The sequence below is a fragment of the Terrapene carolina genome, unplaced genomic scaffold (genome assembly GCF_002925995.2).
Source record: "Terrapene carolina triunguis isolate 2854851 unplaced genomic scaffold, T_m_triunguis-2.0 Scaffold96, whole genome shotgun sequence".
NCBI classification, from domain to species: domain Eukaryota; kingdom Metazoa; phylum Chordata; order Testudines; family Emydidae; genus Terrapene; species Terrapene triunguis.
In genome coordinates, this window is record NW_020664447.1 from 16,884,784 (window position 1) to 16,899,830 (window position 15,047).

General features: G+C 41.1%; 1 protein-coding gene across 3 annotated transcripts in view; it reads right to left on the minus strand.

Moving 5' to 3' along the window:
- ANO5 (anoctamin 5) overlaps window positions 1-15,047 on the minus strand; it is a 97,810-nt gene that overhangs the window by 16,974 nt on the left and 65,789 nt on the right. For all 3 annotated transcript variants that reach the window (XM_024214877.3, XM_029911478.1, XM_024214875.3), the window contains 7 exons: window positions 12,965-13,080; window positions 11,942-12,076; window positions 10,266-10,371; window positions 10,110-10,170; window positions 8,088-8,239; window positions 2,272-2,346; window positions 1,227-1,449 (listed from right to left, as the gene is read on the minus strand). In XM_024214877.3, the coding sequence (XP_024070645.1) occupies window positions 1,227-1,449; window positions 2,272-2,346; window positions 8,088-8,239; window positions 10,110-10,170; window positions 10,266-10,371; window positions 11,942-12,076; window positions 12,965-13,080 (868 nt within the window). The remainder of the gene's footprint in view (window positions 1-1,226; window positions 1,450-2,271; window positions 2,347-8,087; window positions 8,240-10,109; window positions 10,171-10,265; window positions 10,372-11,941; window positions 12,077-12,964; window positions 13,081-15,047) is intronic.

Consider the following 15,047-nt stretch of genomic DNA (forward strand, 5'->3'; position numbering starts at 1 on the left):
CATAACAAGACAAAGCCACTTATGACAATCGCTATTCAGATACAGTAACTCCTCACTTAACATTGTAGTTATGTTCCTGAAAAATGCAACTTTAAGTGAAACAATGTTAAACAAATCCAATTGTCCATAAGATTTAATGTAAATGCGGGGGGTTAGATTCCAAGGAAATTTGTTTGGGGCAGACAAGAGGCATTATACTGTATACTGTACAGTACTGTACTGTGGTTGGGAAGTGCCCCTGGCTTACCCCACACAGGCACAGACCGCTGCAGGCAAGGACGCTAGGAAGCACCTTTGCAGCAGCAGCGGCAGCTTCCCTGGAGAACAGGCTCGGATTTTGCCAGGAATGCTCCAGGCCCGCCTCTTCCCACCCCCACTCCACCTCCTCTCCAGAGCATGCCACAGCCCTCCCCCGCCCCCCCCAAAGTTTAGGACTTTCTGGGAGGGAGGGGGAGGTGCGGAGACGCAGCGCTTCCCTGTTCCTGCCCCTCCCTCCCAGAAAGTCCTAAGCGCGAAGTGCTGGGAGGGAGGAGGAGGAGCAGGGAAGCCCTGCGTCTCCACTCCTCCCCCTCCCTCCCAGAAAATCCTAAGTGCCGGTAAACAGCTGTTTGGTGGTGCTTAGAGAGACACGGCACTTCCTCGCTCCTGCCCCTCCCTCCCAGAAAGTCCTATGTGCCGCCAAACAGCTGTTTAGCGGTGCTTAGGATTTTCTGGGAGGGAGGGGGAGGAGTGGAGACGCAGCACTTCCCTGCTCCTCCCCCTCCCTCCCAGAAAGTCCTAAGCGCCGGGGTGGGGGAAGCGCTGGGAGGGAGGGGGAGGAGGCGGAGAAGCAGAACTTGTGCAATGCTCCCTTATAAAGTCGCTGCTCTTCCACAGAATCTTACAAGCAGGCAGCCAAATGACATTATAAGGGAGCACTGCACAACTTTAAATGAGCATATTCCCTAATTGAGCAGGGATGTAACATTGAAACAATGTTAAGTGGGACAACGTTAAATGAGGAGTTACTGTACAAGGAGACTAAGTGAAATTGTTAAACTTTGTCCAGCATAGCCATAGTAACAAGACAAAGACTCACCACAAACCTATAGGGCTTGGGCACAATGGGAATTGTGCATGAGCAAGGAAAGCAGTATCAGGCCCCTCTAGATAGATTCTACTTTTAGTGACTCCATTATAGAGCAGAATGTCTCCCTGGCAATTCTGTCCTCTTGCAAGTTGCTTACCCATATCAGTGATCCAGACAGCTATTTTCTCATATAAGAAATTCAGTATCATGATGATGACAAAGTTCAAGCACGATGCAGTGACTGAAGTTGCCAGCTGTGGGGTCAGTAATCCACTGATGGGTTGCAGAGTTTGTGTATTCTCCATGATGCTGGCAAAGGCAGCATAGACTGCAAGACGGTACACTATCACAGCTATCATACTAGCTATGATCAGAGAGATCTAAGGAAAGGACAGAGATGTAGAGTAAATTTACATTACAACACAGTTGTACGCATGCACTTTAAGAATGGAAATTCATAGGGTCATGCTTTAACTTTTTTATTTTTCTTTTCTTTCGTTCTTTTGGCTATGAGTTCAGGAGCACTGAAATGCAAAGTACACAGATGAAATACCCTGTTATATTAGTTACATAATCCACCGAAAGTATTTTATCAGCATAGAAGTTTGACAGTATAATAATTCTATTCAAAATACATGTGTGGGAAGACATTGGACTATAGACTTAGAGATGGAAAACACCTGTTAAATTATTTGTTCTGTGTCTGTACAGCATCTAGCACAATAAGGTTCTGCTCCATGACTAGGGCTCCAATGTGTACGGTAGTACAAATAATTTATAATAATTATAATAGTACTGGGTAGTTCATCTCCCTGCAAACTCACTATCTGTTTATATATCTATCAAACTGACACTACATTTGATCTTAGCAAAAAAAATTTCCCTTTTTATTTTTAAACATGATAATCCATGCAGTTTTCTGTATTAGATTTTTTCAACGATAATTGGGTTACACTAAGGTGTGAGCCCAGGTGAAATTTGGCCCTAACCTAGCAAAACTCACCAAATCTTTAGTTACTGATAGATCTTCACGATCTTTATCTTCTCCATATAAATTAAAGTGTACTTTGCATGACAGCAAGAAACATGCAGGATAGTATTAATTGGGAGATCTAACACAAACACTGTAATACAAGTTAACGTGATAGTGAAGATCAGCGATTGTAATACATGTTAAAGTGATGATTCAAAAAGATGCTCACCCAGAACAACACTGTAGTTCCTGAGATGCAGAACCGTACAGCCTGGCTAGTTAGAGGCAAATAAGGCTCCATCTCCTGCAACAGTCAAGCAAGCACAGCACAGTTCACAATCCACATACATATTTGGACCCCAAGCAGCACACAATGCCTGGAACAGCTGTGTGAAAGCAAACATCCTATGAAAATCATTTTAACCCCTTTCATTCTGAAGAATGTATGTTGCATGGTTTGCATGTGGTAGCAAAGAAATCAGAAGTGAAGAGGCCAATAAACAGTATCAATAATAAAGCCAATAACCAGGAAGAATAGGTTAAACAAAATCAGTCACAGTGCCTGAAGGACGATTGTGTTTACTTTCTCCAATTAACAGTGTTTGATATTGAGAACAAAAGAGAATTACTACTATAGTTCCAGGTCAGTTGTAATACAGCTCTGGCTTCAAAATTTCATTACTGTTTTCAGTGTTTTTCACATCAAGGTTTCTTACAATAAATGTTTACTTAGATGTACTAAGTTGTTCCACACAGCCACAAAGCATTTTACTCCACTTCTTCAAATCCTTTTTTTCAGTTGAAGAAATGGTTAAGTTTATTAGTTGCCAGTCTAACTGCACTATCATGCAGCTATATCTTACCCAAAAGATTATTCCCATATAGCACAAGAACAGTTTCCCATCTTCATGTAAAGTCCTCTTTTTAGAAACCATTTCTAACTCCTAAAATATCAGATCAGATGGATTAACAAGGGCTAATACCAAGGGCAGAGAAATTAGTACAGCACATATAATCTGATAATTATGTTACTTAGGCCTCGTCTACACTGAAAAAGTTATACAGGTCAAGGGTGTGAAAAAAACACAGCTACATTGATCAAGGGTGTGAAAAAACCATAGCCCTGACTGACATCACTATGCCAACAAAATCCCCAGTGTAGACACAGGTCTGTCGATGGAAGACAGCTTCCGCAGACATAAATAATTTCATTCAGGGAGGTGGTGTTCCTACACTTACAGAAAGAAACATTCTGTGGTATAGGCTGCATCTACACTACAAAGCTATCCCGCTGGTATAGAAATCATAGGGTTAGAAGAAGGGTCATCTAGTCATATAGTCTCCATAGCGTGGAACTCTCTAGGACAGGGGTGGGTGGGCAAACTTTTTGGCCCAAGGGCCACATCTGGATACGGAAATTGTATGGTGGGCCATGAATGCTCACAAATTTGGGGGTTGGGGTGTGGGGGCTCCAGCTGGAGGTGCAGGCTCTGGGGTGGGGCTGGAGGGTTGGGGGTGCAGGAGGGTGCTCCGGGCTGGGACCAAGGGGTTCGGAGGGTGGGAGGGAGATCAGGGCTGGGGGTTGGAGTATGGGAGGGGGTCAGGTGTGCAGGCTCTGGAGGGCTCTTATCTCAAGCAGCTCCCAGAAGCAGCGACATGTCCCCCCTCCGGCACCTACCCAGAGCGTGGCCAGGTGGCTCTGCGTGCTGCCTGGGCCAATGGGAGCTGCGGGGGCAGCGCTTGGGGTGGAGGCAACGTGCGGAGGCCCCTGACTTCCTCTATGCGTAGGAGCCGGAGGGGGGACATGCCACTGCTTCCAGAGCCATGTGGAGCCACGGCACACATGGAGCAGGGCAAGCCCTGGACCCCGCTCCCCGGTGGGAGCTCGAGGGCAGGATTAAAATGTCTGAAGGGCCGGATGTGGCCCCCGGGCCATAGTCTGCCCACCCCTGCTCTAGGACAAGTGTTGTTTTCTCATTATGTCTGTGTACAATGCCTTCCACAATGGGGCTCTGATCCCTGAGTGGGGTCTCTAGGCACTACCACAATACAAATATTAGTACTGCTACTACTAATAATAATACCATATAACTACTGAGACAAAGTAGATGCTTGTTTTGAAATAAGGTGATATTGGACCTCAGGCATTTTCTTCACACTACTTTATTTCTGTTACACAAAACCACCAATACTGGACAGAATACTGCTCTCAGTTACCCTGGTGTAATGCAGAGTAATTTTACTGGATTCAGTGAACGTATCTCAGTGTAACTGGGAAAAGCATTTTCTTTTGCGTCAATCACATAGTATCAATCATTTTATGTGAGCGCTGTTCATAACCGAGACAAATGACAACATTCTTTAGCCAGCAGAAGACCAATTTGTCCACAAGACACAATTTGAATTTGAAGTGTATAGTGCTGTACTTTTATGGGTGAGAGATATTACTGTCTAAAATGTACTTAACACACTTTTATCAATGAATAATTCTGGGCACTCTTGCAGCTTGATTGGCATAAGTTATATTCAGTGACAGTATACAATAAAAGTCTTCCTCCTTAACGGAATTATAAAAACAACTGAAGTTAATGTGATATGTATACAAATATTCAAGGATTTATTTAGGCCCATAATATGCAGTTCAAGCAAGTATTTCTGATAAGAGATACACAATTTCCTTTTAGGAATCACTGTCTCAGAACTATTTTAGGCTATCTGACACACAGTTAGTTTACTACTTAAGAACTGATGCTGTACAGTGACCAAGTCTTAAAATTTCTGGGCCAAATTCTCCTTCATTTGCACATATACTGAAGCCAGTGAAAGAAGAATTTGACCTGTTATGAACTAGTTCAGTATTTTCACCATTGACTATTGTGATGCTAAGTCAACAGAAATAGCAAACAAGGTGAAGATTACTTTCTCGCGATGGGTAATTTCTGTATCAGTGTATCCAGTGAGGGGCAAAGACCTTGAATCTTTGCTAGTGATGAGAAATTGGTTTTACAATTGAAGCAAAGCTAGCCTCAGTGCTCTCTAAATTCAGTGAACTTTATCTATATTACTTTTTCAGTTTACAAAATTAATCTGTTTGAAACCAATGTCCCTTCACACTTTCAGTATCACACATTAGATAATGAAAGGAAATGAAGCTACAGTGTGGCTAACCTGTATAATTTTCTATGGCTGAGTACTGACAGGGATTGCTACAAAAGCCTCTGAAAATCTGCAAAGATAACAAATGTTCTTTGTCATAAAGAAAAGGATCAGAAGGTAATTAAGGTTTTAAAGGCAAATGTCAATACATGCTCAAAGAAAAAAAAAAAACAGCTATGCATTGATTTCTTATTCTGTCTTATAACTCCATGCTCGATTTTCATGTTTGAGACAAGAAAATACACTGATAGCCAACTCCTGATTTCCTGTACAAAGACAAAATAAACAATTTTGCACAGGGGTCCACCATGTTTTTGGGGGTGATGGAATCCTTTCTGAGTCTAGCGGCACCAGCAAATCTGCTCCAGATAAGCTGCAACTATAGCTTATATGTAACTGTATAAGCATCTATGTTTGCTTCACCCTCCATAACCCAACACTGGGATTTTAGGCCAGTAGATGTACACAATCACTGTCCACTAGTCATGCCCTTACTTCCTGGTCCAAAACCCACTATGCTTTGTCATGGACAGTGAGGCTGCAGCACACTGCTCTGCAAGACACAAGAGTTGTGTGACTTTCCCATAGCCTTTCCTCCCTACATAGTAGAATCACAGTGGTTCTGCTGCTTTGTGGGTACTGTGGAGCTATACAAAAAGGGAAAGTATTTAGCCCTAAGCATAGACAGGGACACAGGTCAACATATATTATTAAACAGGCAGATGTTCCTTTCCAATTAGTTTGATCCAGTAGTCAAAAACAGTTACTTGCCTGAAATGTTCTTTTGATCAATCTAAAAACAAAACCTCCACAGAGCTACACCCATGGCCTCGTGCTCAAGCAGTCATGCTGTGTGATCTTCAGAGATATTTATTTCACTGTTGGAGTGCATATCACACTGAGGCATAAAAATGACAATGGTGCCCTAGCATAAGTAGAAAAACTCTCAGTGAGAAAAAAAGATCAATGTATATTTCTCCTAAAAAGTAAGGAGGCTTGAAGGGAAGGGCCATGTTGTTCATATAACAGTATGTTGTTTTAACAGCCATGGCTAAATTGAAATGTTTCCTCTGAAAAATGTGTTACTTTCATGTATCTATTTGCATGACTGGTGAAAAGGAACTACTTAAAACATAGTTCCAGGGACAAAGAGTGTGACTGAAACAGTCCATTTTAAGATGACGGGGGCTATTCCAGAATACAAGAAATCTCAATCATATATTCTAGAAACCTGCAAATTAACACCTGCTTAAAAATTTGATAATGGAAAAACTAACAAGCACATAACATCTAACTGCATCCCAAATTAAACTTCAGACTCATATCATGGGCCTCCACAAGGTTTACTTCCCCAGCACTTAACACAAGCAAGTTTAGCCATCAGAGGACAAACACAACACCTAGCCACCTTTTCTGCATCTTTTTTGTGTGAGGAGTTATTTGTCTTCCATTCCGTTCTGCAATGAAGACAACAAATGTGTTTTCTTTCATTAGGAAAAATTATAGGTTTGTTTCAACTGGAAACAGAGAGGAGGGATACTTCAGTTTGTGCTATATCATTTCTGTATTCAGCATTCCTTTAAGTAAACAAAAATGTCTACTGCACGGAAACCTAAAAGCCAGTATGACTTTTGCTATCTCTGTGCAGCAGACTTTTCCTCTTCTATACCTAGTACCAGGGCCGGCTCCAGGCACCAGGCAACCAAGCTGGTGCTTGGGGCGGCACCTGGAGGGGGGCGGCGCGGCGCTCCGGCTGCCGGGGAGAGCGGGGCCACAGCCGGGCTCGCCGCCCTCCCCCCGGCGCTCTGGTCGCCCTCTCCCCCGCGCCCTCCCCCCGGCCGCCGGGGGGAGAGCAGTGAGCCCCTGCTGGGGCTCGCCGCCCTGCGCTCTGGCCGCCGGGGGGAGAGCCGAGCCCCAGCTGGGGCTCGCCGCCCTGCCCCCGGCGCTCTGGCCGCCCTCCCCCCCGGCGCCCTCCCCCCGGCCGCCGGGGGGAGAGCGGAGCCCCCACTGGGGCTCGCCGCCCTCCGCCCGGAGGCTTTTTTGCCTGGGGCAGCAAAAAAGCTAGAGCCGGCCCTGCCTAGTACTTTCCATTGCTTTGCCGCATTCCTTATCATGCAGACAGCAAACATCTGTTGATTGGTCATTTCTCCTTAGCTACATTGTGTGTGCATGTCTATCTATCTATTTGTCATATTACATTCACGTAAAGAGTGAAAACTTGACTACTTACCATGCAGCTACCTGCTGCAGGAAAATAATAAGTGACAAGTTATGGGGCCAGATTCTGCCCTAGTTTAAACCTGATGTGTTTCTATTGTGTTCACTGAGGTTGCACGGGGTCTGGGCTGACTGAATTTAGTCCTATAAAGTTCTATATGCCAAACTTTCTACTCCCAGATATAGGGCTTGTTGAAAAAATTTCATGTACAATCATTCTGATGAAAAACAAGGAAAATAATTTCACCAAGTGTTTGCAACATCTTTTTGACGCTCTCTATATATCTTGGTTCTTCTATAACCATCATCACCATAATGTCCGAGTGCTTATCCATTTTTCAACCAGCTGTCAGACACCACAGTAAATGAGAGAAAATTTCACTGACTTGAGTGGATTTACTCCAGATTGCTCCTGGTATAACAGACAGCAGAATGTGCCTCATTGCTTCGTGTAGCACAGTACCTGAAAGTCTGATTTGTCCTCATTCAAGTGGTTCACTGCCACCATAGTGTCACAGATCTTTACTCAGCAATTAGATGCTAACTAGTTCCTAAGATAGAACCATCACATTACAAAAAAGTTAGTATGGAATTTTAGCATAAAGTTTTGTTCATTTTGGTGTCCACTCAACAGACATCTTCTCACGCTGAGCATTTTTTAAAAAAAATTACCTGAGTCACTGGATTCTTTTTCTTGCGGGTACATTTGGCTTCATATTCTGGCCTCAGCTGGAGCTGTTGCTGTTCCTCTTCAAAATCAACCAAATCCCATTCGTATTTGAGTCTAGCTTGTCGCCGCTTCCAAAACTCCAAGAAAAGTGTTACTGTAAGTGAAAAGTGTCAAATAAACCATGTTATGAAAAGTGAACTGACTGGTAGGTTCTAGATACCACCCAAATTAAACAACCCTTCTCTCCCGTGTCTCACGATTGCTATTCTATTACTTCTTCTCTCAATGTGATTTGCCTGATGTTCATTCAGTATATCAGCCACAAAAGAAAACTCACTGCTAAGAGCTATAATATGAATTAGATATATTTACTGGTAAATTGAAGTGTAAATGTGAGTAGAGAGTAGATGACAAAGTAGCAAGCCCTCATGACCGCACTAGATAAGACACACACATTTTATTACAGTGATTAGTTAAAACACAAGCTGCCACACAGTACTAACAAATAAGCTGGGATATTTCAACCTAGGCCGTTGGGTACAAGAATCCATTATGGAAACATCTTTATTATAGATAAGCTGAACTGTTTTTCAGTAGAATGCTTTCCAAAGTTTTTCATGAAGCGCGATGCTCTTTTGAGGGTTATTTTGATAAGATGGAATTTTGAAGATACTGAGCTTTTGATGTTTCTCAGAAAGTCAAGGGAGACCTTGGCTTAAGAACTTTCTTTTTTGAAATAGCAGGGTGTAGAGGCGTGTGTGTATATTTATATAAAAATGACGAGGCATCTAAAAAGCTTCAAAAAGCCCTCTATAAACTGATCTAAAATACTGCAAACCTCTGGTAACCTGAAATGTCTGTATCTGAGTTGGTAAGAGTTTGTGGGTTGAACATACACAAGAAAGAGTTTATGTTGTGGTGCTCTATAAGCCTTGGTAGAGCATTCTGGAAATATAAACTTATTTATGCCATTCAAGGGACAGTGTTTAAAAGTAAGAAAGATCTTGAAGACCCCAGGCTTACAAAATCTATTCATTCTGAAATTTCCTGAAAGATCCCAGTGCAAAAGATGGTGCCTAGATGCTAAGATGGTAAATAGACATATGATAGACAGACCTTTGTGGGATAATGGAAACTCTGTAATATGGTTATTTCTGGTGGGCTAAGACATTTGATACATTCTTTCATGCTTTAGTCACCCAAACGGGAAAGAAGGTTCTTCATTAATTAAGGTAAAGAATAGGAAATAATAAGAAGCATGCTCTCACAGACATTTACAAAGATGCATATGAAATTTAACAAAAGAACAAGCATTAAAGTCAATAGAATTTTGTATCTAAAATGGATATGTTAAATGGTATGAATAAAACAATGACAAATACATGCTTACAGGAAGTCTCATCACAGAGAAGACAACTCAGTTAAATACATCTGCCTTCTGCATCTTCAAAATACACTCGTTGTCTGATTTCCCTGGTGCAAAAGAGGGACAATGTACGGGTCCTGGTCCTAAGGCTACCTATAATAATGCATTATTTGAGCCTATGTATTACTTTCTGCTTGTGGCAGCCATCAATCAGAAGTAGAAGAAATTTGCTTCATAGGGTCAGAAAGAGAAACTTTATTGCAAGGATCAGGAGAAAAGAGAGAACACAGTCTGAATTGCTTACAACTGTATAAAACCTGTTGTCATGTAGGGAAGAAACTAGCAATGTGTTCACTACAAATTAGGTTGTTAAAAGAAAATAATAATTGTAACATTAGGAGTGACCTGCAGATAAACAATTCTGCAAAAACACAGTCTTTTAATTGCATTGCACCAGGTGTGTAGGTTGTTTAAGGTACTAGGTTATGTTTTCTGTAAAGAGCAATTCCTCCACAACTTTAAATTATTTTTATTCTTTGATGGGGTAAATATTTCTAGATTTAAGGCAAAACAAAATGGCTTTCCCAATGTCCCTGAAAGGTTTAGTCAAGATCTCCCCATTGCTTTATTTAAAAACTTTGTTATCAAATGTACTCACCCCATATGCCCATGAAAATTGCAAAAAAAAGTGTTGCCACGTTATCAAACAAATGGGAGTACTGTAACAGAAACACACAGGGACAGGACAATTCAGTGACAGAACAGTTTTAAATAAAGCAGAACATGACAAATAATTGCAGAGTTGGATACAGACCTTTGAGGATTCACATGTGGTGTTTAGCTTCCAGTACTCACACTTCTCATCACAAAGAGGACACATGATGATCTCTCCTCCAATCGCAGGGGCACAGATTTCTGTGCTGAGGAGAAGAAGATGGTTTTACATTTTCTTCAGAAGCTCAATATGACATTTCTTTTGGAAAAAGATCAAAGCTTCACTCATTCAAACTTATGGGTTTTTAGCTTTGCTGATGATGTGTCAAGATTACATACACTGATACAACTGTAGCAGGGTCAGAGAAACCTTGAGGAAAAACCCAGTTGCTCCTGGAGATGGAGTTGGTGATTCACTTGGTGCCATGCTTCTCTCTGTGTCAGTACTGAATCAGTATTTCAGCATTCTGTTTGGGAGGCACTGTGCTGGATGTACAGTCTTTCAGATGAGATATAAACAAAGGTTCTTTCTAATCTGGTCACTAAAGATCTCATAGCACTTTTTTGTAATTTCAACTTGCTTCTTCTTTTTACTTCCTGTTCTATATTGTTGTGTAGTGTTGCTGTATGATGTTAAGCAGCTTCCATTTTTTAATCATAAGCAGCTGTATTGCAGGACTAGGTGAAGTGACCTGTGTGTATACTTTTTAATGACCATTTAAGTCTGAATGTGCATAGGGATCTTTCAGGAAGAATATAGGATATTATGAATATAACACAAGTTTCATACTGGCATAATTCAGCAGAACAGGGCACAGAGGTACGCATTCCTGAATGTACTTTTTAGCTACACACGTCAGAGACCAAAACAAACTTCGAATGTCCACTACACGTGAAGCCTGGCTCATCTCTGATGCGGGATGTTCTCTGTATTGCTCCTGGACATTTTTGGTAATTATTCACCATTGTTGGCCCTCTGAAGGAGGCAAATAGCTTTCTCTACAAGATGGATCAAAACTGGAGGGTCTAAGGCAACAATGAACAGTGATACATAAACAATCTTAATGGGAGAGAAGCTTAAACGGGCAGAAACGGCAGTATCCTGAGGACCCTACCGGCCACAGCGTTGCCCGGATACGAGCAGAGAGAAAACCCTTTGCCAAATTAAAACAAAAATTTCAACTTCCAACTATATGTTAGATTTTACTGTATAGTGGACAGTTGTGCTCTATTTGTGCAACCCCATTTAAGCGACTGGTGGTTGTCTGGGTGTAACAGAGCAGAATTTCCCCCTCTGCTTAAAAACATTTTATGTTTGCTGCTTTTCTATAATGAGCAAAACTACATTCTTTAGTTGGCTTTGTATTTTCAGAATAATTCCTACTTGTAATTTTTTTTTTTGGTAAATGTTAGTACAAATTAGGACTTCTACATATACAAAAAATACTGAACATAAGCAGTTATGAAAATGCGATGCCCTAAAAACACAGTATACAGCTAGCAACAAAGAGTCCTGTGGCACCTTATAGACTAACAGGTGTATTGGAGCATAAGCTTTCGTGAGTGAATACCCACTTCGTCAGACGCAAGCTTATGCTCCAATACATCTGTTAGTCTATAAGGTGCCACAGGACTCTTTGTTGCTTTTTACAGATCCAGACTAATACGGCTACCCCTCTGATAGTATACAACTAGACATTTTAAACCTATAATCCTGCTTTTTAACAAACAAGGTAAAGATATCTCTTTCAATGTAATTTTGGCAGTTACACTCACCTGCTCATATTTTCATCCATTGTAAACAAACCATAGAGAAAACAGATTAAGCCAACCACTGCTGCAAAGAACAGCATTTCTGTGTAGAAACCCAGCCAGGCAAAATAGATTCCAATCTTCTCTCCATAGTACTTCCTGCACACAAAGAATACAATTGGATAGGCAAACACACAAAGACTGCAAATCTCAAAAGGCAAAACTAGCAAGACCCAAGCAAAACTAAAGACAATGGGCCAACGTTTGACCCCACCAAATAGTAAATCCAATGATTTATGCTGTATAAATGAGATCTGAATCTAGCCCATAAATGAGAGCTACAATGAACAAGCACAACACATGGACCTTATTTAGGGAACAGATGAAGCTACCCCTTGCTTTCCCTTCAAGGAATACCTTGCTTAAGGAACTCTTTCCCCCACTCTCAATGAAAATACAGATTTACCTGTGTTATGCACCAAAAGGGGATAGCAGAGTATAAAATTTAATGGTTCATAATGGCTCCAAATGGATCATTTTAAAAGAACTGGATATTTATCATAACACAGGCAACAAGGTGTGTTACTAAAGGAACTAATGGACTAAGGGGACATTGATTGAATCTCAGGCAGGTTTATGCTGGGTTTTAGGCTTACTTAGAGTTAAGTTTCAAGTTCAGATTCAATGTGCCAAAATCTCATTGACTGTTCTTGAAACATTTCTACTTTAAGCGGTGAAAGAGATCAACTGATTTTACAAAATACCTGATACTCCTCATAATTTTTTTTCTGCATCTGAAGCAGATCTGGAAAACTGGCCCTTCTACATTTGGCTGGCTTGAATGGCTTTGGATCTGAGGTAGAGTTTTGCCGTCTCTAATAAAACATACACTGTACTCTCAGCACATGTGCCTGTTTAGGCACCTGTTTTTCCTCAAACATTAGAAAGGAATAAAAAATCCCCAGGAGGAATAAATCACAAATGAATGCAGTGAAAACCAGTGAAATGTGGCCAAGTGCAATGAACACTTCACAGCCCATATCTTACCTAATGAGATCCAAAGGCTGCTCCTTGTAAAACCGTAAAAACCTGGCCCATTCCATGTACAATGTGTATCTCTCATTGTCACAGTTTGGATCATTTGCCTTCTTCCAGTATTGGCACTGTGTGGATGTGCACAGATCAGAGGAGAGACAAAGAAACTCATCAGTAGATTAACACATTACACTAAAATATGCAAATCTTAACAACAACACATCCTGGGTGAGTTTTAGGGCCAGCTAAAATTACTTGGTGCTCAACATCATAACTCAACCCAAGAATAGCCCTTTCAACACACAATATTTTAAAATATATGGACCCATAGACCACTTGTCAACATGAAAGGCCTGCATACATTAGACGTTAAGGAAAATTGCACTGATATAGCTATTTAGTGTAAACTCTTAATGTAGGGATGCTGCACTTCTGGAAAATGGGCCTTGCACTTCTGATTTCTTCTAGTAAGTTACTGGAGTAAGTTGCAGTGGTACAAGCCATGTTTTACATTGGTGTAGCCTGTCTACATTAGGAGGTTGCAGTGATGAAGCTACATCAGTGAAAATTTTCCTGATGTAGATGAGCCCCAAACAATCCCCACCTCATGAAACAGACTCAAGTCCAAATCCCTTGTAGGTCAGATTCAGGCTCTTGTGATAAATTCCGTAATCAAGGGCCTTCCACTGAGAGATGCAAAGATATACACATAACACAACGTAAAGCTATTTTCTGTTTCTTCAGAGATTGTTATACTGTGTTTATCACTGCAGTTTCTGAGGCTATAATGCAAACATCCTCTAAAATAAGACTGCCACACTAATTCATTTCAATGGTAGGCTGTCCTTTCACAGATTTTCCTATTGTATGACAGAATACTAAGAATAAGAAGAGTTTTCTGATCATTTCAGCTTCCTATGAAATGAATAGGATGGAAGGACTGGAATGCTGTCAATGTTTTTATTGCATTTCTTAAAGCCCCAGCTCCTGGAGTCACATGACTATAGGTATGTCTACATTCTGAGTTGGATGTGTAATTCCCAGCTCGAGGAGACATACCTGCACTAGTTGTAATTGAGCTAGTTCACTAAAAATAGAGTGTAGCTACATGGTATAAGCGGTGGGAGCAGCTAGCCGCCCTGAGTACAATCCCATCCAAGACCCTAGGTACACACTTGGGGCAGCTAGCCCCTCTTGGGGCTCACACCTCCACAGCTATACTCTATTTTTAGTGCACTAGCTCAGTCACAGCCAGTGGCAATGTCTCCTTGAGCTGGGAATCACACCTCTAGCTCTAGACATTCCCTTATTGAGAATTTCTGCTTCTGTTTTTTGGTTTTTTTTAAAGGCTTCATTGTTTGTTCAGAAAAAGCATGAAAATATGACCCAAGGGCACCCTACTGGTTCAAAAATCAGAAAGTAAGTTAAAAAGAACCCCAAATATTATATTTTAAATAGCTCATGATTTTTAAGTCAATGTCATGATTCTGGGAGCCTCACTCAATTTTCAAACTCTTGAGGTTGCTAATACTGGTATTGTGTGGAAAGGCATCAAAATTGTATTTTGGCACCACTGCTGTTATTTATTATTATTGTTTGTGATGTTGCCCACAATGTATTTGCTGCTTGCCAAGCATAAAAATGGCACAGGTCCTACCCTGCCAAGCTTAAAATCTGAAAACCACCAGAATTCCCATTCACACAAGTAGCTGGCATCATTCCTTTCAACAGAAGTTTCTGGTTTTCAGAGTCTTTCTTTCTCAGATTTGTCTTGTGACAGAAACTTATCAAAGGAGTGTCAAAAACAAACAAGGAAATTAAAAAATAAACAAGTGATTTAAAATGCCACTAGGCATCATAATTATCCTCAAACAATTATTAAAAAACAAATAAGGAATTAAATTAGAGCCTCACAAAAACAATAAATTAAAAATACTACTAGGAGGTAAACTTCCAGTGTAATACACTGGTATTTAGTATCAGAGGGGTAGCCGTGTTAGTCTGAATCTGTAAAAAGCAACAGAGGGTCCTGTGGCACCTTTAAGACTAACAGAAGTATTGGGAGCATAAGCTTTCGTGGGTAAGAACCTCACTT